This window comes from Trachemys scripta, chromosome 10 (assembly GCF_013100865.1).
Source record: "Trachemys scripta elegans isolate TJP31775 chromosome 10, CAS_Tse_1.0, whole genome shotgun sequence".
NCBI lineage: Eukaryota > Metazoa > Chordata > Testudines > Emydidae > Trachemys > Trachemys scripta.
Genome location: NC_048307.1, coordinates 24,013,871 through 24,041,212, shown reverse-complemented (window position 1 = coordinate 24,041,212; position 27,342 = coordinate 24,013,871). Strand labels below are relative to the sequence as shown.

At 41.6% G+C, this 27,342-nt stretch overlaps 1 protein-coding gene across 1 annotated transcript in view; it reads right to left on the bottom strand.

The window, feature by feature from the left end:
- Window positions 1-27,342, bottom strand: part of GRIN2A (glutamate ionotropic receptor NMDA type subunit 2A) — a 302,724-nt gene that overhangs the window by 63,097 nt on the left and 212,285 nt on the right. The window contains exons 7-10 of the mRNA XM_034784000.1: window positions 27,177-27,330; window positions 24,584-24,709; window positions 20,759-20,988; window positions 3,541-3,701 (exon numbers count right to left, since the gene is read on the bottom strand). Of these exons, the coding sequence (XP_034639891.1) occupies window positions 3,541-3,701; window positions 20,759-20,988; window positions 24,584-24,709; window positions 27,177-27,330 (671 nt within the window). The remainder of the gene's footprint in view (window positions 1-3,540; window positions 3,702-20,758; window positions 20,989-24,583; window positions 24,710-27,176; window positions 27,331-27,342) is intronic.

The following is a 27,342-nucleotide window of genomic DNA, read 5'->3' as shown; positions in this document are numbered from 1 at the left end:
CTTCATGCCCTAAATACATCGGCAGACAAAGGGGTAGAGAGAGATGGGGCAGTTGCAGAAAAGGCTTGAGCTAGCAATGGCTGAGAAAAAACAGATGACTTCAGCAAAACCAGCAATCAAATAGACCTTTTAGTTCTCAAGACAAAGAGTCTAGGGGATGAAAAGTTTGGATGTTTTCTTTTTGTATTTGTGTGCTGTACGCCTGTTGTGACTGTAAATTGTAGATTTTGTTTTGACATTTTATTTAGTAAACATGAACAGAAAGAGGAGTTCAGATGGGAAGCAACAGAAGCCAGGAAACAAGAGTGAATGGAGTCAAAGGGGCAGGTCAGTTCACTGAGATTGAGCCATCTGTATACTGAGTATGTAACAGCAGAGATGTGGTAACAGAGGCCCTCTTGACCACAGGTGACATAAATATAACTCAAGAACATAACAGGAGGCAACTGATGTGCTGCCTGGGCTTCAATACAGTGTTCTGTAGTAACAGAGTGAGTGTCCACAATCATAACACTGATTTGGACCCTTTGCAGCTTTTGTTCTGCAGAGTCTAAGGGGAAACAATATCCAACCCCTTCTGACTGCGGTGCTATAATCCTGCTGGCGTGATAGATACTAGGATATAATCAAAGAAAAAGTGACACTTTTGTAGTCTGAAACGTCAGCAGCTGATGGTGTATTTTTACTTGTCTTTTAATCCTTCCTTAGATGCCATGAAACAAAACACTAAAGAACTCAGCTGTATGTAACAGTTGTCTTATACTGATCTGAAAAATACTGTACATGGCAGGTTATTTGCACCATCTGCTGCAAAAGTGTCACTCAAGGGAAGCAGGGTAGACACCTAGGAATGTCCAGGATGAGAAATCACTTAGAGGAGGAAAAGAAACTCCAGTGGGAAAAGTCTATGAAAATGAATAGTTCATGCTGTCAAGAGGATTAAATCTTGTAGAGAGGAGGAACAGATGGTGCAACAGGAATCAGTTTTGAGTTTCAGTGGATATTCAGAATTCCCTTGCAACCAGCCAACTGCCTTCACACACCATCACCTGAATGGTGTTTTATTTGTGTTTTAGAGTCTTTTATAGTGCAAGCAGCTGGAGCAAAAACCACACTGCATAAAATGTGTACAAAAAACCCCTGCAAGTACACACAACAACCCAAATCTTTGGCCAAGGTAAAGACTTTTGCTGAGTGTAGCTACCTTCAGGAAGTTTCATACAGAAAGCAGTAAGGCTTGGCTGTCCTGTCATGATTCACAACACACATATAAACTAACAAACATATAACTTGCACTGGTTAGCCATAAGCTGCAGTGCTACCTTCAGTTTTGGACATCTTGCATTTTAAAAAGACATTGACAAATTGGAAACAGTTCAGAAAAGAGCAATAAAATGATAAAAGTTTATAGGACAGGATCTAGAATACAAGTAAAGGCTAAGAGAGACTTGAGCATCTGGACATAAGAAGAGACATAACACAACTGTCTACCAGTACACAGGATAGATTTATATTAAAATGATAGGCACCTGTTATTCTGATTGGACAATGAAGCCCAAACAAAAGTAACAGGTTAAAACAGTAGCAGGAAAATTAGCTTCCATACTAACTTTAAATATTTATAAGAAAAGATATGCATTAGAGTAAGATGTGAGATTGCCACTGGTGGAGATATACTGCTACTTAATTCAATCTTTGGTTAACTTGAGCCTCTCATTTGATCAATATATTTGGAGTTGAATCATTAAAAAAAGTGAACAATCTCCATCTTCTATTATACTTAATTTTGATAGTTTTAATCAGGTTTTAGTAAGAAAATGTCAAATTCTGAAGATGACCAATATGTTTATAAAAGATGATCCCAACTAGTGTTGTGTTGTTCAGAAGTTGCTATTGTAGCAATATGCACTGGTATGTGATATGCAAGCAGTAAGACACACCCGTAGGGGGCAAACAGGTGGAGATCAACCTTTCATTCAAAGAGGAAAAGACTTGTTCAAAGACAGGAAGGAAGTATACAGTGTTTCCATCTGTGGTGGGATGTACATACCCTGCACTGGACAAGAGGGGGTTAACTCCACACTATGGGTGATGGAAGTCTCGCCCCTCAGACCATGCTGGGCATGCTCCAACTACTGCCTCAGTATAAAAGGGAGCAGCCCAGCTCATTCTAGGCTAACTGCTAGAGGGGAAGGACCTTGGGTGAATGCTCCAGCTGAAGAGCCATCACAGTCTTTGTCTGCGGGAACCGGAGACCCTGAGAGCCAGACCGGAGGGCTGCGGCTGATGAAGCCTCAGGGAATCACTCACACTGAAGAGCCTTGGAACCTCGATGCTCAATGGACTACAACACCTGGAAACACAGTAGCAAGCGACCCAGAGAGGGTGCGCAAGTGGTATCTCCCACCTAAGTGAGGTCAGCGTGTTTTGGTCGGAGTCCCTGCTGACCCAGTGGCGGACCACTCTGCCACCGTCAGGGCCCTAGGTCAAGGCTTGGTGGAGTCGGGTGGGCCCAGGCCTTTCTGCCTAGGCTGTCACCCCACCCTGATCGCGGCCTCTTCCTCCTCCCTGGATATTGGCCATTGGGCCTCACTGCCCTGCACCTAGGGGCTGCAATATTGACTCTGGCCATTGGGTTGCACAGCCCTGTACCCGAAGGCTGTTATATTGACCCTAGTTGGTAGGCCATCTTGCCCTACACCGGAGGGCAGTTATATTGATTCTAGCCACTATACCGCACTGCCCTGAACGTAAGGGCTGCTGGCAGGGACTCTGGCCACTTTCGGCCTAGAGGCTGTTGGGGAGACTGTAACGGCAGTGGTATCACAACCCGAAATGGGGATGGGGTGTGAATACCCTGCAACAACATCTAGGTTAAGCTATTTAAGGAATAAGGACATTGATGCTGTTACAATGCTGGCAGATGAATTAATTGACATTTGCGGTCCATCCCATCCTAATAGATTTTATGAAGAATAAAATCAAATGGTTTGTGTCTGTGAGAATGCACAATGCTAGGTGATCAGCAATAAGAAGGGGAACATTTAAAAGGTATAGACTAGCTAGAAGAAGGGAAGGTTGCTGCTTACAAAATGGCCACTTTAAGGCTGTATCTGCCTGGCTTTGCCAAACTTAAAAGGCTAGTTCCAGAAAGGCATCCGGTAGAGAGGGGAGAGAGTAGAGAACAGATTGTCACAAATCATGCTGCTTCAGTGTTGGGCATATTGCCACTATACTATGGTTTGGGTTTTCACATAGATTTGTACTTTTTTTCATCTCAATTTGAGAAATTTTAATTCCACATTTTGAACCTACCGCATGTTTGGTATCACAGCCTCCAACATGATTAAAATGGCACACACATTACGTGCAGATAGTTTTTGCTCCCCTGTGGTTACAAAGTCCATCTCTGAACAGAAGAACCATTCATCCAGAACCAAGGCCTGGTATCTGACAGTCACTTATTATAAGTGTGGATCAATATTTCTCAGTTTCTGTAAAGCCTGCAGCATTCATTAAAATAAATAAAAAATAGCTTACCCAGTTTTCAAGCTGACCAATGCATCCTCAACGCCTTTCTGATTATACTTTGTCATATAGAGGTGCATATCTGGGTAATTGTTTCTGATGTTTCTCTCTGTGCTCCCATTTGGAACGGTTCCAAATCGAAAGGGGGGTGAATAATCATGTGGCCTCTGAAACTAGAGAGAAGGAAAGAAACACTCAAAAGAGACATGTAAGCACAGATTGATCTCCTGTTAAATAATTTGCATAGAAGGCCTGAATTTTGTCCAGCTAAAAGCTCCACATTGCCTGCTTCAAGGACAACTTGTGCTTCTGCCGTGCTGGACTGACACCTCCTTCGGGTGACCAGACAGCAAGTGTGAAAAATCGGAACAGGGGGTGGGGGAGTAATAGGAGCCTATATAAGAAAAAGACCCAAAAATCAGGACTGTCCCTATAAAATCGGGACATCTGGTCACCCTACACCTCCTGCAAAAGCCCCTCTTGTGGAGCTGTATGAAAATGTTCACGCCCGAAGTGACATCAGCATATTTCTGACATTCTATATTGCTCCCTCACAACTTCCAGGGTATCTCGTGATGGCAGCTGAGTTGACCACAGGAGGCTTGAGACACTGGAACCAGGAGGAAGTCCCTCCCTCGAAAACTAGTCCCTCCATCAAAAAACAAAAACTAAAAAAAGAGCAAGCAATGTCGTGGGATGGACAGGTGATAATGCCATTGCCAGCCACACTGAAAATACAACCCTGAAATGAAGTCCTCGCCATCCACATTCTCTTATTTTTTAAGTTTTAGGTGAGCTTTTGCACAAAAGACAGCATAGGATGCAAGGAGCCTTCTCTTTCATTGGCCTAGGGCACAAGGGACCACAAAGACTGCACCAGACTAGCACCTGCAGCATGCTTGCCATCCACAGGGAGAGGGCAAGGTCAAAGGGGAGAGGGGGAAATTGGCTTGAACCAGTGCAGCTGCTTTCGTGTGGATGGAAGTTCATTCTGCACCCTTTGAAAAGTACAGCAGGAGCTGCCTTGTTTCCCTGAACAATGCTTCTGACAATCCCTGCTGAGATAGTGCACACCTAAGCCCACCCCTGACCTATAACTTAAAGACAAAAGTAATTCATTTCTGAGCCTGGGGTAGGTGGCTTACTGGCAGTGAGGAGTTATTTTTTTTTCAAATGGTCTCTGGATAGGGTTACAAAATGAACAAGCTATGCAGCTAGGAAAGGCAGAATGTACAGGCACCACACTGGGAACGTTTCAGTATTTCCATAGGATTAGCAGTAGCCCTTTGGGCTTTTGGGTTTCAGACTGAGTAAACATTTGGATAACATTGTAAGGAAGTGTTACCAGAAGTGAAGGTTAATTAAAATGTTTTGTTAAAATTGGCCCTAAACTGAAGTAACTTGACTAATGAGGAACTTCAATTTAATATGACTAAAAGCAATTCATTGTGGGAAAGACATCTAGGATCCTCACTCCACAGTTTCAGTGGTAAAATGCTCTTTGTATTATTACTGTAAAGGTTAGATTCCCAATCCATCTCCCATATAGTGCGAGAGTCAGCTAATATTCATTTATACAGCAGTTGCTTCCTTTGGGCCACAGAGGTAGTGCTTTCCTTCATAAATTTTGCTCTTGGTATAGCAAGAATTCACAGGCTCCAATGCCAACTGTGAGACAGCAGCAAATAGGCTTGCCTATAAACTATTTGCTATAGGAACATTTTCACTTCTGTTAAACCTTGATTTTAGACTCAAAATAGTTTGTTTATTGCAGTATAATTTTCATGGGATGACACTGCAATTGAATACTTCATTTTAATGAAGCCTATGGCAAACTAGAATGAAACTAACTTTACTTTCATTTAATTTTGCTGCAGTATGCTTCTTCCTGTATAGCTCTGTTTGCACATTCACACTGCATTCCTGTTTAAAGGATTATTTCCCTACGTATCTGTGCCAGTTGATTCAGGCTTACCCTAAAATCAGACATTTACACTTTAGTTCATACTTTGTGTGACTGGATTCTTGCTCTCTCCTTTCTGCACTTTGTAAGCAGAATTCAGCCAAATTCTGCTCCCTGATATATGCCCACATGTCAGTGGGAGTCAAATTCTAAGGGAAGAATTAGGTCCAGGTATTTGTTTGACTTATAATTAGTGTATTAAAATTAATATGACTAGTTCCTCAAGTACTAAGGCTGGTATAATTTCCTGGTCAAAAATTTTCACATTTTCAAAATTTCAACAAAACTTTTTACAAAAAAAGTTTGCTGTTACTGAAATAATTGAATGTTTTTGAAAATTCAAATTTGATGAGTTTTTGCAAGCTCTATTCATGGTACTAATGTATAAAAGCAGAGTTGGAAAAAAGTGAAAAAATTGTTTGAATGCCTTGGTGACTTCTCAAGAAGTTTTGCTCTGTTTTCATGAAGATCCATATGAGCAAAGCTGAGTTCATAGGAATGTTTTCAGGAAATGAATTTCAGACTGACAGTCAAAATTCAATTCCAAAACATTTATTTAGGGCAGAAATGGCTTATAAAGTACAGGTAATTCAATCAAAGAACAGAATAAATAACATGTGACTTAGCAGACCAATCACACAACTCATATACTGAAATGCTAATATTAAAAACTCAAAAGAAGCAAATCATTCAAGAAGAATCCATAGGCTGGACTTTATCACCACAAAACATTCAACCAAGTATTGCTAGCCATGAGCAAATTCTTAAAGGAGTTGAATTTTTTTAGAAGTGATGGTCTGTTCATGCTCTGCAAACAGGAAACGAGCTAAATGCAATGAATAAATGTACTGCAAATAGTTCACCCAGCTGTAAGGAGGAATTTGAAAATCTCAATGATACTTTTAATAATATCTATTCTATGAACTGACATAGGTTGGAGGGAGGATATAGGACCTGTGATTGCATCAAAGATCCATGAATCTTAGGTTTGAGGAGGCAGCAAAAGCCTCCCTTCTGGCAAGCCTTGCGTTTCAACTCAAGTTCTCACATATTTTCAATCATTCTGAACCACCCTGATGGGAATTGGAATATATGGTAGCTGTCAGGATGCAATTTTCTTTTTAGACCTTTTGTGAAGTATTTTCAGCTCTTTTTTATTGTTAATAAAAATCTCTAAATTAAATGCAGAAAAATTCAGTTTTGATCATAAAAGGCCATTTGCTATTATTCAAAAGGCTATCAATCCATTCTTAACTCTCCATATTATGCCTGCTACTAGCTCTGCAGCATATACAGTAACCAAAAATGCTCATCCACTGATCTAGGACCCCCATGACACATGTATAATGAGCTGAGAGAATAGTCTTATTCTCATTTTTATAGTTTGTTTTTATCGATATGCCTTTCTGCTCCAGATGATTTCATTCAGATGACTGATATCAGGCACAAGAAACTTGATCCTTCATGATGATACCCACATTTGAACTCTCTTCCTTCTCCAACATCACAGTAGAGATGGATTCCAGATATGCTGCCATCAGTCTATTTCTTACAGGTACAGCACAAAGTGGAATTACAAAAAGTTTAATTAAAGTCACAGCTATCAAAATTCATATAGAAGCTTTCATCTGAAAATTCTGAGGACACTCTGTGGGAATGTCTATACTGCAGCTGGGAGCATGCCTCCCAGCCCAGGTAGACAGACACTTGCTAGCTCTTGCCAAGTTACCATACTAAAAATAGCAGCATGGCCGCTGCAGCATGGGCTAGTATAGACTTGGGGCATCTGGTGGGCTTGTACTTGAGTGGCTAGTCTGTGCCACTACTTATGCTGCAATGTTCACATCACTATTTTTAGCACACTAGCTCAGGCAGAGGTAGTGCATATCTGTCTACCCAGGCTGTCTACGTAGACATATCATGTGTTGTTCTAATAGCAAGTGGAAAGGGCAGGACAGGGAGAGAGGGGACAGAGCAAAACTTTTACTCTAACTGGCCAGTCAGCCAGGTTGCCTCTTGACTTAACTCTGCTGTACTCTGACAAAGATGCAATGAATCATATATCAGTAAATAATTTCTCAAATGTATGCCCTATATTATTCCACACAAAGAAAACTAGGTTAGAAGAACTGCATGGTTGAAAAACCAAGGATTCCGGTGTTAGGAAATGCCAGAATTAACCTTGTGCAAAACAATCCAACCTGGGGCAAAACAATCCAACACACAAAATTTCAGCTTGAATAGTTGAAGTTTTGGTAAAGTTAAAAGCAGCTGAAACAGGGTCTTATATTGGGAAGTGTTGGGCAACCTTAATAATAAGTGGTGCTATAAGTCCTACATATAATTAGGCTTGAAAGGATTTGATTTTTATCAGTAATGTCAGTAAATCTTGATTTCACTATACACACAAACCAGTGAAAAAATAGTTCCATTGATAATAATCAAAATTTACACATAGGCAAAGTAAGACTTCATGGGTAAAATCCAGTGATTTAGATTTTTGTAATTAGGGTGGTTACAAATGGACGGATGAATGAAAAGTAAAACCAGATAGGATTTGTGGATTTAAGGATATTTACTTTGTATATTTTGACACATCATTTTAACAATTTGTGTTTTAATGGTTTATAAATCGTTAACATTTTGAATTTTAATATCTACCACCATTAAATAATTATTGACTGACTCCTCCCCCCCAATTCCCCGCATCTGCGAACATTTAAATCAATAAAAAAAATTAAATGATTACAAATAAGCACCGATATTATCCACTGAAATTATAAAAAGAAAATCTAATTCTGCCAAGCCTACCTATAATAAAGGCAATCTAGCTATCATCATCTCTCCTCTCCACAGGTCTGTTATTGTGTCTGGAGCATTTAATGGGTCTTAAAGTCTTGAAAATTTTAAAGTTATTGTTTTTCTATGTTTAATATTACAGTGGGGCCTAGAGACCCTGAACAGGATTGGGGCCCTGCTGTAGCAGGGGCTCTGTACATACAGAGAAGTAGACATGAACCAGACATGAAATTCTGGAAATTCATGAGTAACTACACAGTGCTTTGCATAATGACAGGTTTCAGAGTAACAGCCGTGTTAGTCTGTATCAGTCTGTATTCTTCTTTTTGCGGATACAGACTAACACGGCTGTTACTCTGAAACCTACACAGTGCTGATTGTAAAAAGAAAACTTTTAAACAAACTGTACAATGTCAATCTCTAAAATACAGGTGCCAACATCTAAACAAATAGTATAACGTCAGTCTCTAAAATACAATCTCCAAATTATGCTCTCACCTGTACAGATGCACTGAAGGGGCAGGGCTTCTCAATCACATCCACATAGAGCTCGCGCTCAGAGGAAGTGGGCCTATGACTAACAGTACCTACTTGTGCTGACCCAACCAACCCAGTGGTGGTTTTTCTGGCCAAGGCTACAGCACACTGGGATAGTTACACATGGGGATGGGAGGGAAGTCTTCACTACATCTTACGAAAGAGATTGCATGACCTGCAGAAATCTGGGCTCTCCTTCTCCCCATCTTGTATCTTTTGTGCAAGGGCCAGTTACATTCAGTCCTTGGCCTCCCCTGAGCACAAGGCCCATATGGAACTAGCCACCACAAAGGCAGTGTGGTCACAAACTAATGGAGCCACCAGCCATGGAGGAGACCACATGCTAGAGCCCCTTAAGGTGCCCATCAGTAAAAATATCCATAATTTCCTACTGTTGTTCAATAATCTTCCCCATATTGCTTTTAAAAGACATCCTATGGTATAATAAGTAACAGCTGCTTGGAATGCCAACCTTTTGCACTTACTTTGTGTTTATATAAAAAGTACACCGAGGCTTTTAAAAATCCTTTTAAATAAAAAAGGATGTCAAAACATAATTTCCTCTTTTCTTCTAGCCTCCTGAAGCATTGTGAAGAAGTTTCTGAACACCCACTTCCAGTACATTCTGTGCGGGTACTTCTGGTGTGACAAGAATCACATGGAATTCAGTGACTCATTTGCAAGATTGCTAAAGAGAAGGGAGTCACAAAGGTCTCAAAGCCGAGGACAAGGGTAAATCGCCTGTCACCATATATTTAGCAAAAGCAATAGGAGAAGGAGGGAGAAATAACACATTCCTTGGATGGGAAGTTATTGAATGTTGAGAGTCAGGGACAACTGCTTAAAAGAGGGATAGGTTTCTCCTGACTCTCCTCTATAAATACATCACTAAGAGAACTGACAGTAACAACCCCAGTGCCTGGCTGGGATCACTTCATTGCAGTGACAATATTGACAAAGGAGCTTGACTTTTTAACTGTGACTAGAGAAAACAAAATAAAAAAAAATGTATTGATTCACCAGCCAAGAATTCAGATAGTGAAAGGATTTATGAGTTTCTTTATATCCAGCTCTTTACAAATACAGAATCTCTTTAACGGGTCTTTAAAACTACTGGAGTTTTTCTTCAGCTCATTATGCAGTGTCCATTTGAACTGAGTTTCAGGATTGGTTGGTTCCTCTCCCCCGCCCAGAATCTAATCTTGCTGAGGGTCTGAATTCTCTAAAGAAAACCACTAATGATAATTCCTGGGCTATTATATTAAAAGCATTAGGGAATCCTAGCAATGAGTGCCAAAGGGCCAGAGAGAAAAAATATATTTATTTTAACATGATTAGGATTATTGCCCTCATAACTCATGGTTACTTTTTTTTAAACACTAATTATTTTAAATCTTTAAAGTCTGAGAACATTTCAGGAGGCAGGGGATGGGAGGAAATGTGTGTATCTAAAAGAACATCTTGAAGCAATCCTTCATTTTTCAGGATTTCTAGATACTTTAACAAATTCACTGAAAAGATGCAGCTCCTCTTTTATTTAATATCTATTGGTTAGATAAAAAGGAATTTAAAGATTGAAAAAGAGGAAGTTACTCACCCTGTGCAGTAACTGACGTTCTTCGAGATGAGTGTCCCTGTGGGTGCTCCACTACAGGTGTTGGTGCGTCCCTGCGCCTTCGCCCGGAGATTTTTGCAGCAGTACTCATAGCGGCCACGCATGCTCAGAATCTGCCCCCCCCCGCTGTGACTCTAGGGTAATAGAACGCATGCGTGGCCGGTCTCCTCAGTTCCTTCTCTACCACGGAGGCCCCCCAACTCCGAAGTAGAGGGGAGGAGGGTGGGTAGTGGAGCACCCACAGGGACACTCATCTCGAAGAATGTCAGTTACTGCACAGGGTGAGTAACCTCCTCTTCTTCTTCGAGAGATGTCCCTGTGGGTGCTCCACTACAGGTGACTTAAAAGCAGTGTATCTTAAGGAGGTAGGGACTTCGGATCTGGTAGGAACGCCGTCGAGAGTACCGCCCTGCCCAAGCGTATGTCAGATAAAGGGCCTTGAATAAGGGCATAGTGTTTAACAAAAGTATGGTCAGATGACCAGGTGGCTGCTTTACAAATGTCAGCCAAGGGAACTTTGCGTAAGAACGCGATGGAGGCAGCCAGAGATCTAGTGGAGTGTGTTCTAATGCCATCTGGAGGTGCAACCCCTTTCATCTGATAGCACAGTCGGATACACTGGGAGATCCAGTTCGAGAGTCTCTGGGTAGAAATAGGCATGCCCTTGGAGCGCTCTGCAACAGAGACAAAAAGTCTAGAAGAGGTTCTAAAGGGTTTGGTTCTATCCAAGTAGAATGACAAGGCTCTGCGAACATCTAGTGTATGCATTGAGGCTTCAAATGAGTTTGCATGTGGTTTCGGGAAAAAAGTCGGGAGGTGTATGGGTTCATTAATATGGAATGATGAGTGTACCTTTGGAAGAAATTTGGGATGCAATCTGAGGGTAACCTTGTCTTTAAAAAATATCGTATATGGTGGATGAGCCATGAGAGCTGCTATTTCTCCTGCCCGTCTGGCAGAAGTAATTGCCACTAGAAACGCTGTTTTCATGGAGAGGTGTAAAAGGGAGCACGTGGCTAGGGGTTCAAAGGGTTGCTGAGTTAGGGCAGACAGTACCAGATGAAGGTCCCAGGGGGTGGTCGGTTGTTTAATGTCTGGATATAAGGTTTGTAGGCCCTTGAGGAAACACTTCGTAGTAGCGTGAGCAAAGACAGACGTATCATCAATTTTGTCGTGGAAAGTCGTAATAGCAGCTAAATGGACCCTGATGGAGCTGAAAGAAAGGCCGGATCGCTTAAGGCCCAAGAGATAGTCCAATATAAACGGAAGAGGTACCGAGGTAGGAGAAAGATGTTTGGCAGAACACCAATGTGTGAATCGTTTCCACTTTTGAAGATAGGTCTTGCGAGTAGAGAGCGTTCTGCTATGTAGGAGTACTTCCTGAACTTGTTCGGAGCAATCTAATTCGCGTTGGGAGAACCACGTAGGAACCAGGCCTTGAGGTGAAGCATGGACAGGTTGGGGTGGAGAAAACGACCGTGCTGCTGAGATAGAAGGTTCGGAATAAGCGGCAGGGAGATTGGTGGTTGGATTGACATTCTGGTGAGGAAGGGAAACCATGGTTGCCTGGGCCACGATGGGGCAATGAGGATCACCTTGGCTCGATCCGTTCGTATTTTTATCAGAACCCTGTTGAGAACTGGTATCGGGGGAAACGCATAGAATAGGTTTCGGTGCCATGAGATCATGAATGCGTCCCCCAGGGAATGTTTGCCCAGTCCTGCTCTGGAGCAGAAATTGAGACATTTCTTGTTCTTTGCAGTTGCAAAGAGGTCTATTGTTGGGTAACCCCAGATGCTGAATACCTCGTGAATGGTTTTGTCGTCTATCTCCCACTCGTGGTCCCATGGGAAGCGTCTGCTCAGTTCGTCCGCTGTGGTGTTCATGATCCCGGGAAGATAAGCAGCTGATACCCGGATGTTGTTCACAATGCACCAATTCCAGAGCTTCATAGCCTCTGTGCACAGCGAATGGGAACGAGCTCCGCCCTGCCTGTTTACGTAAAACATGCAAGCAATGTTGTCCGTCATTATGCGTACGTGATGATGTTTGATTAGTGGCAGGAAGTGACGGCACGCGTTGCGAATGGCTCGAAGTTCTAGTACATTTATGTGCAGGGAGGTCTCGGTTGGTGACCATAGTCCCTGTACTGTGTGATGAGACATATGTGCACCCCACCCTGTCATAGATGCATCGGTGGTCAGAATGCGTGATGGAGCCTGTTGAAGAAACGGGACTCCAGAACAAAGGTTGGAGTGGACGGTCCACCAACGTAGCGAGTCTTTGACTGGAGTAGGCAGGGAGAGAGTCTTGTTTAAAGAATGCATATTCGGTTTGTAAACCGTTGCCAGCCACGCTTGGAAGCACCTCATGTGTAGGCGTGCATTCTGGACGACAAAAGTGCACGAGGCCATGTGACCTAGTAGTTGCAGGCAGTCTCGGGCAGTTACCTGAGGGCTGTTGCGAATAGTTGTGGTCAGTTGTTTTATGGAATTGTAGCGATCGGGTGGGAGCGATGCTAGCCCGGTCCGAGAGTCGAGGTCTGCGCCTATGAACTGAAGGTGCTGGGTGGGGCGTAATGTGGATTTGTCTCTGTTTATTTGTAGGCCGAGAGAAAGAAAGCACTCGACTGTGAGTCGTGTGAACCGGAGCGCCTCGTCGAATGTTGAAGCTTTGAGGAGGCAATCGTCGAGGTACGGAAATATTATTACCCCTTGTCTCCTGAGGTGAGCAGTGACTACAGCTAGAAGTTTGGAAAAAGCACGGGGGGCTGTAGATAGTCCGAAGGGGAGTACCCTGTATTGGAAATGTGTGGAACCAAGGGTAAATCGGAGGAAACGTCTGTGGGCCGGATGTATAGTGACGTGGAAATAGGCATCTTGTAGGTCGAGGGCAGAAAACCAGTCGCCCTGCTCCAGCGCTGGGATTATGGTATTGAGGGTCACCATCTTGAACTTTTGCTTTTTGATGAATCTGTTGAGCCGCCTGAGATCGAGGATTGGTCGCCATCCCCCATTTTTCTTCTCCGTTAAGAAATAATGGGAGTAAAAACCCTTCCCTCTGTGTCGCTCTGGCACGATTTCTACTGCTCCCAGATGAAGGAGATGTTGCACTTCTTGGAGGAGTAGCTGCTCGTGAGAAGGGTCCCTGAAGAGGGACGGGGAGGGTGGGTGGGTGGGAGGTAAGGAGAGGAAGGGGATGACGTATCCAATTGTAACTACCTCTAAGACCCACTTGTCGGAGGTAATCTTCCTCCATTGTTGGAAAAAAAGGTCGTAGGCGGTGTCCAAAGATTGGTGTGCCGGCTGAAGTGAGGGCATTGCTTTCTAAACCCTCGACCAAGTTTTCAAATCTGCCTATTAGCTGGTGGGGGTTGAGGCGCCCCTGTAGAGTTTGGGCGACGTCGCTGGAATCTTGGTCGTGGACGTTGTGGCTGTTGCTGTTCCTGCGGTCTATGGGAAGGTTGTGTAAATGCAGGATAACGTGGCCGGTGGTATGGTTGGTATCGATATTGTCGTCTTCTTGCCGTAGGTGTCTGGAGACCTAAAGACCGGAGGGTTGTTCTGGAGTCTTTCATTGAATGAAGCACTTCATTCGTGTTAGAAGCAAAGAGTTTGTCACCGTCGAAGGGAAGATCTTCAATTGTGTTCTGAACTTCGCGAGGAAAAAAGGAAGAGGAGAGCCATGAGCCCCGTCGCATGACTATCGCCGTAGCGGTAGATCTTGCCGCTGTGTTGGCTACATCGAGGGCTGCTTGGAGAGCGGTGCGTGAAATGGCTTGGCCCTCAGAAACTATAGCTCTGAACTGTTGTTTTCTTTGTTCTGGAATGTCATCAATAAAGTCCATTAACTTATTATAGTTTTTATGGTCGTATTTTGCCAGGACTGCAGTATAATTAGCTATGCGAAATTGGAGGGTGGAGGATGCATAGACCTTGCGACCAAACAGGTCCAGTCGTTTGCTATCCTTGTTAGGTGGGGCAGAACGAGAATACTGTTGTCTAGCTCTCTGGTTCGCAGCGTCTACTACCAATGAGTTTGGTGCTGGGTGGGTAAAAAGAAATTCAGAGTCCTTTGGAGAAATAAAATACTTCTTGTCCGCATGCTTGCAGATAGGTAGGCTTGTTGCTGGAGTCTGCCAGATGGACTTAGCGGGTTCTAAAAGGGCTGCGTTAATTGGAAGTGCCACTCTGGAGGAAGAAGGGGGCTGTAGGATGTTCGTTAGCTCATGCTGTTGTTCGGGAACCACTTCCAGGTTAATGTTCAGGTCACTAGCAACTCTCTTAAAGAGGTCCTGGAATTTTGTATATTCATCAGAGGGAGTGGGAGGAAGGGGAAGTAATGCTTCCTCCGGTGCTAACTCCGGATCTGTTGGACCAGGAGAAGGGCTAGGTTTATCCTGGGAACGTGGCTGTGTTGCCAGGCGTCTCGTGTCACTAGCATATGCATTAGGAGACGGCACTGGATCAGTGTTGCGCCTGGTCGAATGGCTACGGGGCATGTGTTCCCGAGGGTATGATGTCCATGGTGTCCAGTATTGCCATGGTGGCGGGTAGGGCATAGGTGGTGCCATCCAGGGGTTCATCCCCCAAGGGGCAGGGTCCTGAGAGTGGGATGAGGTAGTATTTCCATAGCCCTTATTGCTCTGGGTCCGGGGCTGGGAGTCAAGATATGGGGAAAAAACTCCCTGTGGATCTGCTTCCTCCTCACTGGAGGAAAACTGCTCAGATCCTGACTCAGGCATCGAAACAGAATATGCATTTATGAGCGGAGACTGCAAGGTAGGTGATACTAGCAGATCAGCTGTCTGGGTAAAAGGAGTGAAAGCAGCTCCTGCGGGAGATGAAAGCTGAGCCGACAGAGGCTGCTGCACAAGAGCATTCCTGCGATCGGGGCTTCTGGTTGTGATCTGTGTGTCAGAATGCCCCGCAGGCGTCGGTGCCGCGTTCGGTGCCGGGCGAGAAATGTCGGGCTGCCTCGGGTGAGGCGTGCTGTGGAATGTCGGCACCGTCTCATTCGCGGTGCCGAACGGTGCCGTCACTGAGGCAGGCAACTGGAAGCCTGATGCCTCGGCACCGGAGCTTCTCGGCGGCGCTGAAGCCTCAGGCGGCTTTTGCGCTGTTCCGGAGGAGCCTGGCTCATGAAAATTGCTGAGGCGAGGAATCACAGGCAGAGAGATCGTTGATCTGCCTGGAGAAACTTTATGCCTCATAGTCTTGCTCGGTGAGGAAAGGTGCCCCTTTTTCGTAGACTTCTTGAGTTCTTTTGAGGGGGGGGGCTGTGTCGGGTAGCGGAGCCGGCTTCAATGCCTGGGTCTGAAACTGACCCGATAGATTTTTGAAGCAGGAGCAGTTTGAGTTTAAGCTCCCTGTCTTTCCGTGCCCTGGAGCTGAGTTTACAGCAGTGGGCATATTTTTGGGGAATGTGAGCTTCCCCCAAACATTTTATACACTTTGAGTGCCCGTCCGATGACGGGATAGCTTCCTTACAAATAGCACAGCGCTTGAAACCGGTGGAGCCCGGCATAGCCGCGGCTGACAGGAATTTTTTTTTTTTTTTTTTTTTTTTTTTTTAAGATAAACTGGGTAAGTAACTATTTTAACAGAGAAAACTGACAGAAAAACTGGTTTCTAAAGGATAATTAAGGCAATAGTGAAGGATTCTCTAATGAGTCTGCTGAGCTCCGTCTCAGGCCGGGGACGGTTGAGAAGGAACTGGAGAGACCGGCCACGCATGCGTTCTATTACCCTAGAGTCACAGCGGGGGGGGAGAGGGGGGGCAGATTCTGAGCATGCATGGCCGCTATGAGTACTGCTGCAAAAATCTCCGGGCGAAGGCGCAGGGACGCACCAACACCTGTAGTGGAGCACCCACAGGGACATCTCTCGAAGAAGAATCAAAATCATGTCCATAGGCAAAGTAAATTTTTAGTAGCAACATGGGAAGGAATTACTGTCATTTTCTGGCTCAAGATTTATTTATTTTTTGAGGAGGATTGGGGGAAGGGAAGGACAAAACCGATATAGAAAATCATAGATGTACTGAAATCACTAGCTGATGGCTAAGTCCAGTGACATTTATATTACCCATTGCCAATATATTAGTCAGAACTTTTAATCTAAGATCTTTCGACACTTTCAGTTCCAGGTTGCACCAAAAGCGGGATGGGGAGTGCAGCGGGGAGAGCAGTTTTTTCCAATTCCACTTTTTTTCCTCAAATGAAAAATGTTATTTATCTGTCTCAGTGTTAATTATTCATACTATATAAAATAAAAGTAGCTTTAAGGAACTTCTTTACATTCTTCCAAAAGATTTTGAGACACCATGACTTTATGAGAACAAAATTAGTCCTGCTCATTTTGTTTCTTATCAGTCTTTCCTATGGCCATCTACAATGACTGCAATTAACTCTTTCTAGCTCACATTTACGAAGATTTACACATCAACTACAGCGTGCTATCACAAAAACACATCTGCCACATATCACCCACTCACTCTTTCCACTTTAAGAAAGGGAAACAAAAAAATGTCTCCATCAAATATTTCATACGTGTTGCAATTTAAAATAATTTCTCTTTTTCCCCATTCCCATCATTGACTTTTGGTAATGGTTTTGTAAATTAATTAATTGTTGGTACTATTCTTAGAAATAGTTCTCAAATGTTCTACCTTTAACAAAATACATATTGCATGTGTTCATGGTGCAATTTTTCATCCTTCTACGCTTGTGCAGAAGTATCTGTTTTATCTAAAAGGGAAAAACCAGTTACTTACCAGTATTGTAACTTTTGTTCTTCGAGATGGGATGCAGACGTGTATTACATGTAGGTGGACCCACATCCAGGACATGGAAGCTAGAGAATTATGCCTAGCAGTACCTGTAAGGGTGGCACTTGAGCACTGTGGCTATAGCCCCGTTCCCTAGGGATATAAGGGCGGCATGACCTTAGCCTCCCTCAGTTCCTTCACACTGTACGTCAAGAGTGCAGGCTCCAATGCAGAGGGGATGGAGGGTGGATTGTGGATTACACGTCCGAATCACATCTTGAAGAACAACAGGTACAATACAGGTAAGTAACCATTTTCTCTACTTCGAGTAGATGCAGCCATGTATTCTATGCAGGTGACTCATAAGCAGTACTCGCAGGACGTGGGGCTCAGAGCCTGTTTAAACAAAGACTGCAGAATTTTGCATCAGATCTGGATGCAATAGTAATACCATAGTGGTTTGTAAGCAGATGTACGGAGGACCAAGTAGCAGCTCTGCAAATGTCCTTTATAGGAACATCAATTAGAAACGTCATCAGTGTTGCCTGGGCCCATGTGGAATGACCACACGCCCTCTGAGGAAGTGCAGTCTGAGGTACTTTGTATGCTGTCATGATACAGGAAGTTTTCCACCTGGAAATCATCTGTGAAGGAACTGCTTGTCTCCTTCATTTGGTCTTCACATGACACAAACAGATGAGATGAAGAATAAAAAGGTTTAGTCCTATGCAGGTAAAAAGCTAAACATTTCCTGACATCCAATGTGTGAAGATGCTGCTCATGTGAAGTAGAATGCAGCTTAGGGAAGACCACTGGTGGTTCAAGTGAAACTGAGAAACCACTTTAGATAAAAACAGAGTGTGGCCACAGAGTTCTGTTGTCTTTGGAAAAATGCACATAAGGAGGCTCTGCTATCAAAGCATGTAACTCACATACTTGCCTTGGAGAGGTTATTGACACAAGGAAAGTGGTTTCCTGACACAAGAGAGAGAAAGAAGAAGTTGCAAGAGGCTTGAATGGAGGCCCCATAAGAGCAGCTAAGACAATATTAAGATCCCACAAAGCAACCACTTATTTCACTGCCGGATGGAGATGAGTGAGTCCTTTCAAGAACCTCACTGCCATAGAATTTGAAAATGCTCTGTTCCCATGGATGGGTGGATAAAATGCCAAAAATCACTGTCAGATGCCCTCTCAACAAACTAAGTAAAAGACTGTTACACTGAAAGTGTAACAGGTACTCCAAGATATCTTGGATATAAGCCATCTTCAGCTGAGGCAACAACCACATTGAGAACCATCTGGTCAAATAGGCCGCACTGATGGAGGGCTTTCTACTGTTAAGTAAGACTTGCCAGACGGCCTTCAAACATCGTTCCTCATCATCATCTAAACATGCAGCATCCATGCTATGAGAGGCAAGGAGTTGAGTGCTGGATACAAAACCTGACCATGATGCTGAATTAGGAAGTTGGGATAATACGAAGGTATATGGGAGGGCCATCCAATAATGTGAGGAGGGCTGAGAACTAGCACTGTCTTGGCCACAGGATGGCAACGACAATGAGCTTGGCACAATTCAGTTTCAGTTTGAGAATGACCTGCAGGTGATCAAAATTGGAGGAAAAGCATACAGGGGTGCATACAGAAGTGACGGTTTCCAGCTCAGAGCCCAGACTGAGATCCCTTCAGGAATAAATCAGCTGGCATTTCTTGCTGTCTCTTGTGGTGAACAGGTTGATTGTTAGAAGGCCCCAAACTGCAAAGAGGGACCGCAGGATGTTGGGCTTCAGAAACCACTTGTGATTCAGGGAGAAATTTCTGCAGAGGTGATCTGTCAGGTGATTCTGGATCCCAGGTAAATGATTAGTCACAGGTCTAATGTTAAAGCCTAATTGCCTCTTGACACAGCATGCTGGAGTGTGATCCCCCCTCTGTTCACATAATACATCACAGTGGTATTGTCAGTGAAGATGTGCACTGCTGAGTACCTGATGTGATCTCAAAAGGCCTGACAGGTATTGCAGATGACACAAAGCTCCAGGACATTGATATGCAGACATGTTTCCTGTTCTGACCACAGGAATTGAACTTTTTGTGACCCCAGATGTGCTCCCCAACCTATTAAGGAGGCATCAGTGACAATAGTCCTGGTCACTGGGGACCAAGTGAAAGGAATGCGCTGGCACATGTTGCCCTGAACCATCCACCACCATAAGGAGTCCAGAATCAGTGGAGGATTCCAGTCTTCCCAAGGGATGACCATTTGGCTGATAGACTGACTTCAGCCATATTTGATGAAGATGAAGTCTAGCTAAGTGGACTACCTGTGTGCATGCATCCATATGGCCTAGCAACTTCAGGCATACTCGGGCTGTGATTGAGACTGCAATTCCAGACATAGATGTCAAATTGGATGGAATTAGTCAGACAGCAGAACTGATCTCAAACTTGTAGAGTCTATGAACTTGTTTACAGAGTCAATGAACTTGATTATATGAGTTGGAACCAATGTTGACTTCCGATAGTATGGTACTGGTTATCACTCCCCTTTGACGATGGGAAAGAGTCTCTCTGAGCCCTGGAATGGTCTCAAGTAATCTTATGGGACCCCTTCCTCGCTGCCTCAGAGAAAGGAGAATGATTCCTCTTCTTCTTGGGGGAAACAGCAGGGTCTGAATGTGAAGCAGCAGCACTTGCCAGTTCTGAAGGCAACTGCTGATCAGATGAGGGCTTGGTGCTTGAAGCAGGTTTCACAGCCTGCTCTAGAAGGTGCTGCTTCAGCCATAAGTCTCCGCCACCTGAGTCCTCTTTTTGAATTATTTACAGATGGAGCACCATTTCTTAATGTGTCCCTCACCAAGACACAAGCACCTCATGTGGTGATCACCATTGGGGATGGCCCCCATATGATGGGCAATGCTTGAACCCTGGTGAGGGTATCACACAGGGCAAACTATTCAACCTACAGTACTACTATTTAACTATCATGTAGAGAAAAAACTCAGAGAAAGCGGAGACCAAAATGTGAGGTGAAAAGACCAGTCAGCTCCGATTCTAGCCACAGGCGGTGAGAAGGAACTAAGAGGGGTTGGAGTGGTGCTGCCCTTATACAGTAAAGGGAGAACCTAGCACCACAAGTGAGAGCATGGCCTCTACAGGTATTGATAGGCAAAATTCTCTGGCTTCAGTGTGCTGGGCAAATGCATGACTACATGGAATAATACACAGCTGCATCTACTCAAAGAACATGGGTTTAATGACTCACACAACTTAGTTTCACATGACTTCATTTCACTGCATATTTTTCCTTCAGAAAAAGAATATGAAGCCTCTATAAAAATAGATTTATATGTTTTTATTATTTGGACCCTGGGTTTTTAAATAAAGAAATAAGTTTAATATGAAGCCACATAGTTTCATTGAAAGCAGAGGTTGCAAGTTTGTATCTTGATAGGTACTTTTGGCATCTAGCATATCTGTGATTAACTGAGTACAATGAATGGGAAAATGGAGATTGGGTCTCTTTTCAGAGCTTGAACACGTACCTTTTTATCACTTAGCCCAGTCACCTGGTCAACAAATTCCTCTTGAATCATAAATGCAGCCAGGTTGGCAGTGTAGCTAGCCAAGAAAATGACAGCAAAAAAGGCCCAAACTGACACCATGATTTTGCTGGTTGTCCCTTTCGGGTTTTGAACAGGCACAGAGTTGTTGAACACCAAGCCCCAGAGCAACCACACTGCTTTTCCAATGGTGAAGGATGGCCCGTGGGGAGCTGCAATTGCAAAAAACACAATAATTTTAGTTTTACTTGACTGCAGTTCAAATAGGTTAAAATACAATATATATTAACAAAATACTCTCAGATAAGTGGTTTAAATCCTTTCAGTATTAACCCGTTATATTCCTGATGGAATAATTTCAGTTCTTTAACCACTGTACTGAATACTGTAATTGCAGTTATTTCCACATTATTCCAACATTTTTCAAGGTAGAGTTTACCCAAAATCAATTTTAAAATGAAAATGGACTGTAAGTTTGGGTTTGGATGAGATGCAAAGGAAGGGGATCTCTCTCTCACATAAACTTATGCCATAGCATTTACCATACTGTTGGTCTAATATGGCAATCAAAATTTAAAATGCAATACATTGGAGTGAGTGTTTTATAAGTAAATACAAATATTTCTGTTATATTATTCAAGACTTTGTCCTCTCTGCTCTATGTTAATGACGCTTCTTGACATTATAAACTCTGACTAGTTCAATGCAAAGCCTTTCCCACTTAAAATTAAATTCTGAATAGTTTAATCACACTTAAGCAAGTTTCCATTCTGAATAATTATTAAGGCCCATATTCAGCAAGGTTTTTAAGCCTGTACTTAACTTAAAACATGAGTAGTCCCATTGGCTACAAAGGAACTGCTGACATGCATAATGTTAGGCACATGTTAAGTACCTTATTGAATCAGGGCTAACACGATACAGTCTCTCCTCAAAATGCACAGTTAGTTCCCACTGGCTTTGATTAGAGGGGTATTACTGGGAAGAATCTGACCCAACTAGTTATGTTTTTGATCAGATTTGATTTCGCACTTCAGATGTAAGATGCAGGAAAAAATGGCCAACATAGAACTCCTACACTCAAACAGCAAGAGAAGGGGGCCAGCAAGGATATTATCCATTTAAAAATAATTTACTTGTATAGCCTTGTGTCAATAGGCTACTAGAAAATTAGATTTAATTAGAACTGGGTAGGAAACTGTTTCCTGTCCTGCAAGAAGTGTTGAAATGTAGAAAAATTTTCACAAAAAGTCGGAGTCTCAAACTTTTGCCAACCTAAAATTTAAAAAAAAAAAATTCAGGACAGATCAATCAAAATGTTTCATTTTGATTTCAACATTTTATATTATAAATAACTTAAATTTATCAACACAAGGTTTTGAACCCGCCAACAAAATCAAACATTGTTTCAAAAAATGGCAATATGGGACACCACTACAATTTCAAAAAAAAAATTCTTCTATTTTTCTTTAAACTGGAAATTAGCTAAAACTGACCTTTCCTGCAAACAGTTTCAGATTTAAAGAAGCTGGGGTTCCTAATGCAAAAACAATTTAATCAAAAAATTCCCAACCAACCACTAGAATTAATAGTACTTGCCTTTTTTAAAGCCTGATTTACAAGAATTAATTTCTGTATAATGCAAGGTTCACTATCAACCATTTTAAACACTTAAACAATATACAGAAATATTGAAAGAAAAACAGATAGGAGGTAAAAGAAACATTCTAAAGCAATAAATAAAGTCCTACTCACACAACGGGTATACACTTAATTTATACTTTCATTTCAACAGAACTCTTCCTTTACTACAATGTTAACTTTTGATGTTACATTCAAACAGAATGACTTTTGAAAAGATGATCTGCTTCCCTGACTGCGGTGGCACTATGAGAATACTGTGCAATAAATATATGCAATTGGGACTGACTTCTGGTTTATGAAAGTACCAGGCCATTATAAGATGAGCTGATAGTGTGAATAAAATGTACTTTATGAACAGTGGAGATAAGAAAAGCATAAGCCATTCAAGAAAAGCGAAGCGGGGTATAAAAGCTGAAGTTTAGGTTTTTTATCATTGTTCTTTTTGTCACTGGAAGCTGAACTACTATGGGGCCTGATCCTGCAACCCTTGCTCCTGTGAGTAGAACTATCCCACACAAATATCCTCATGGTTCTAAGACTCATGTAATTGGAATCAATGGAAGGACTCGCAGAGGTTCAGTGAAGATGGAAGGATCTGGCCTATGGCTCGTGCTACTTCTCTGATAGATTAATACTCAAAAAATGCTACATTAAATCATTTGGCCTTCATAAGCTATGGTATTTAATGTTCTTAGAAACCAGGAATGTATACTACTGAGAAGGCTCCAGGAGTTTTAGATAATTACATAGTGACATCTGTTTAATCTTACATGGACTGATTTTCAAAGTCATCAAATCACGTTCAAGTCACTGGGACCTGAGGAAGTCAAGCCCGCTTTATTTTAATGTTACATCAAGAGTGAAGATCCTTGCTCATCAGCAGATGTATGATTGTTATACAATATGGTTTTTCCTCTGCAAATAACATTCATAACACTTAATATATTGAGATAGATGATGATTATTAAATCTATTAGCGTTTGTTAATATTTTATAAAGATGACACTATGAAAACTACATGACATCAAAGACTTAGGTAAAAGTGGCTAGGTGGAGAGAGTGGAAATATTGCCCCTAAACTGCTTCTTTTGCCTGTGATTTTCATAGGGAACCTCTTCAGAAAATACATCCTAAATTCTTTTGAGAAAAACCCAGAAGAAAAATGTCATCTGTTCCTAAAAGTTTATTACTATGAATATTTAGAATCTACCAAAGAAGTGGGTAATCTATCTACTTTCTCAGCTTCTTATGAGTACCCATCTTCATAGTATCTGAGCATCCTGACAGACCTATGACACACACTAGAATATACTGTCAGCATATAATAGTCCATGGTATTCCCCAAGTTGAAAGATGTTTAGCTATAAAATAAAGTATGTGTGATGTAGCGAGTTAAAAAAAATTAACCTATTACACTGAAAGTAAATAACAAAGTGAGATGCACAGCACAGTATAAATGCTTACAAGAAATATTGATTCTTAGGGCAAAAATGCTACTAAAATAGTTTAATCGAGAAAAGTACATACCCTATAATAATTTGATGTAGTGGTATATTTTGAAATAATCAAATATTTTTGGAAATAAGGGAGCGAGTCCAACATACAGCTGTGCACACTCAATTGTAAGGAACATGGCCCTTCCAAACTTCCCCTTTCAGAACTGAAACTATTGCAAGGGAATCCTATCTTTTCTACAAGGACTGTATTAGATCCTGTTTAATCCCCACATGTTTTAAAAATTAACCAGAAAACCACAGTAGTTTAAATCAGTGAGTTTAATTCCCAGTCAATTCCCAGGAGTCAATGGGGGCTTGGAGTGCAAGACGACTAGAATGAGACTCTTATGTGCTAAGATACACATTTATTAATAATTCCAAATATTTTCCATATCAATACTCTAGGCCTACTAGGGTATCTTGACCACCACATTACTTCAGTGTGATTTCCCATAATATCACTCATTCACCAACTTCTTTATTACAATATATTAATGTGAAACATGACAACACAAGCTCTCAACCAGATAAAACATTTTAGTTAAAAGTAAATGTAGTTGTAGAGCTGTTCATAGTGCTTCAATTTTATTGTTTGTTCTGAGAGGAGTGAGGGGAGGGAGGTGTGCAATTTTGCATAGTCCTTGATTTTGTAAAATGTAAAGCTTACCTTTCCCTTTTGCTAAGTTCCTGTTATATCCTACAGGACTAAAGTACTCAAATATAAAGACAGCCATGGCGGACACAATGAGAAGCATCACAAACATCATCACCCAGACAGAAGCACTAAAAGGCTCTGCAGCAAAACAGACAAGAGAAACAGAAACACAGTTCATTAAACCAGTCACAGCACAACAAGAATTCTAATGTCTAGCAACTCTTTGTAAATTAGCTTTTACCACCAAAACACTAGCTATGTAATGATATGTAACGAGAGGTCAGTTTGACTGGAAGATTGAAAGAAAGAGGGAAAACCTGCAACCTGTCCTTGATTGCTGCTTCTAAATAGGCTAAATACAATTAAAAATAATAATTCATCTTAAGTTTGAGTTGCAATTCAAGAACGAAGGCTGCATTTCCCTATTTCACTGGGCAAAACCTGCACTCACATTAATTAGCAAATTTTAGTTTGATTTATCACATATCCACTGCTTATTTGGTTTTCAATTATATAAGTATCTTGTATTTTTTTTTTATATATTCAGTTATATGTGCCTATATAAACATGACCATTAAGGTCCTGATTCAGTTGAATCAGGGCTGATGTACAAATCCAACTCTCTCTCTCAGACTTATTTTATCTAAGCCAAAGTGGCAGGAAAAACGGTAAATCTCTGACTTTACAGACAACTTTGAAGTTTTAAGGAAAACTTTTACCATGCTCAGAAAAGGGAAGGATTTACTGCCTGGAGAACCAGTTTATACCCATAATTATTACCATATGAAGATTATTTTCAACTCTTTTGAGGGTAGTACTGTGAAGAGAGCTTTCTATTTTACTTTTTCCTCTTCTTCCATTGAGCACGCATCTCTACATGTTTCCACCATGCAAAGATGTCCTTTCGCAAGTTATGTTTTTAATCTCCGGAACAGGTTTCTTAAGGTAAGTAGTAGTCGTTTTTGACTAGCTTCTTAGTAAGCGTAGCAATAATTTTACTAAATCTGAATTACATGTTTTCAGAGATTATTTAGAGAGGGAGTGATGGACTGAGATTTATTTATTTAAATAAAATGGATCATACCCATCTGTAATGAGAATATTTTTGCTGGAATAGTGTAGCAAATACACAAAAGAACAAGAGTTTCTTAAGGGGTATTGGAGACTTCCAGGTCAGTTTGGAAGTAGACAGACATAAGGGGAGCCCTTTTAAGAAACCCAGATTGTGTTTATAATAAATATTGTGTTATTTATTCACATATCAATTGGCATAAGAGCTACGTAAAAATTAAAAAGAAGAACAGGAGTACTTGTGGCACCTTAGAGACTAACAAATTTAACAAATTTAACTACAGGCTGTAGTCCACGAAAGCTTATGCGCTAATAAATTTGTTAGTCTCTAAGGTGCCACAAGTACTCCTGTTCTTCTTTTTGCGGATACAGACTAACACGGCTGCTACTCTGAAACCTGTAAAAATTAAAGGGGATTAGGATGTGTTTTTAAAGGCAAAGGAGTACTCAGAACCCAGAGATAATTTTAGATGTTGCTTTAAGAAAAAAAAAGACATAGGCTGAATAAGTTTTAGTTTGGGAGAACCTATTAAGATACAATTCGAAATACAGCTCAAAGGAGATGTAGTACAATATTAGAGAAGTTCTCTTAGAGGTACTGAAACGTCTTAGAATGTTTCTGATCAGAAATAAATATTAGACAGAAAACATCCAAGACTGTCAGCAACACTACACCTCAAATTAAACTAGTTAAAATAGAAATAAGGCAAAGGGCAAAACAGGACAATGCAGCTAAGCTGGGCTATAAACAATAGTTTAAGCAGAATGTTCTTAAATAATATAAACAGTCTGGCGATGAGGTGTAGGATTAAAAAATAAACAGAAGCAAACTAAAAAGAGCAAAAAGCAGCATTGAACAACAAATATAGAATAAATAAGTGGATCTTCACCTCACATATAGTTACATTATAACGGGTCCAACCCAGTCATGTGGATAGCAGGGGAGCCCCCCAGGTGAGCAGCTAATAATAAAGCAGCCTCAGCAAAAGTTACAGGCTGGTGGGAAAATATATTAGAAAAAAATTCTCTGTGTGTTAAATGATACCACCAAGTGTATAATTTGTTTGGAAAGAAGAACATGGGCTATTGAAAGGGAAGAAACAAACTTGAATTTCATCAAAGATAAAACCAGCAAAAGAAATTCTGTGGTGGATGTAACTTACCTACAGTAGTCATGCTTACAAAGAAAGAGCTTTCCATTAGGAGGGATAGTGCTGATTCTCATGTTTAAATCTAAGAGAGGTTTAAAAGAGGTCTGAAAAAGGTAGGAATGTTCTAAACAACAGGAACTTTTTAAGTGCAATCAGTGTAGATTTTCACTAAATACTTGTAAGATCTAGTTTGTACGACTATTGGTAAGATATGTGTTTTGGGTGAGATGTGAGCTAACATTTGTAAAAGACACTAGAACTGGGAAATATAATATAGCAAATAATGATGAACAATGCAATCAGATTCTTTGTGATGTATAGCAAAAGCTCTCAAAGTCTATGGAAATGCAATTAAACTGATCTGGAAGGAGAAAAAAAAATACCTAGAAATGCAGATGGAGACACCGTGCCATTGCTCCTTGACACCATGACACTTATCCCAGTCTCAACAAATGGCACTGAGAAGTCAACCACTTCTGAACGCTCTTCATTAATTGTAAGAGAACCAACAGCCATAACTGCTCTCTGATAGACCACCTGATCCAGAAA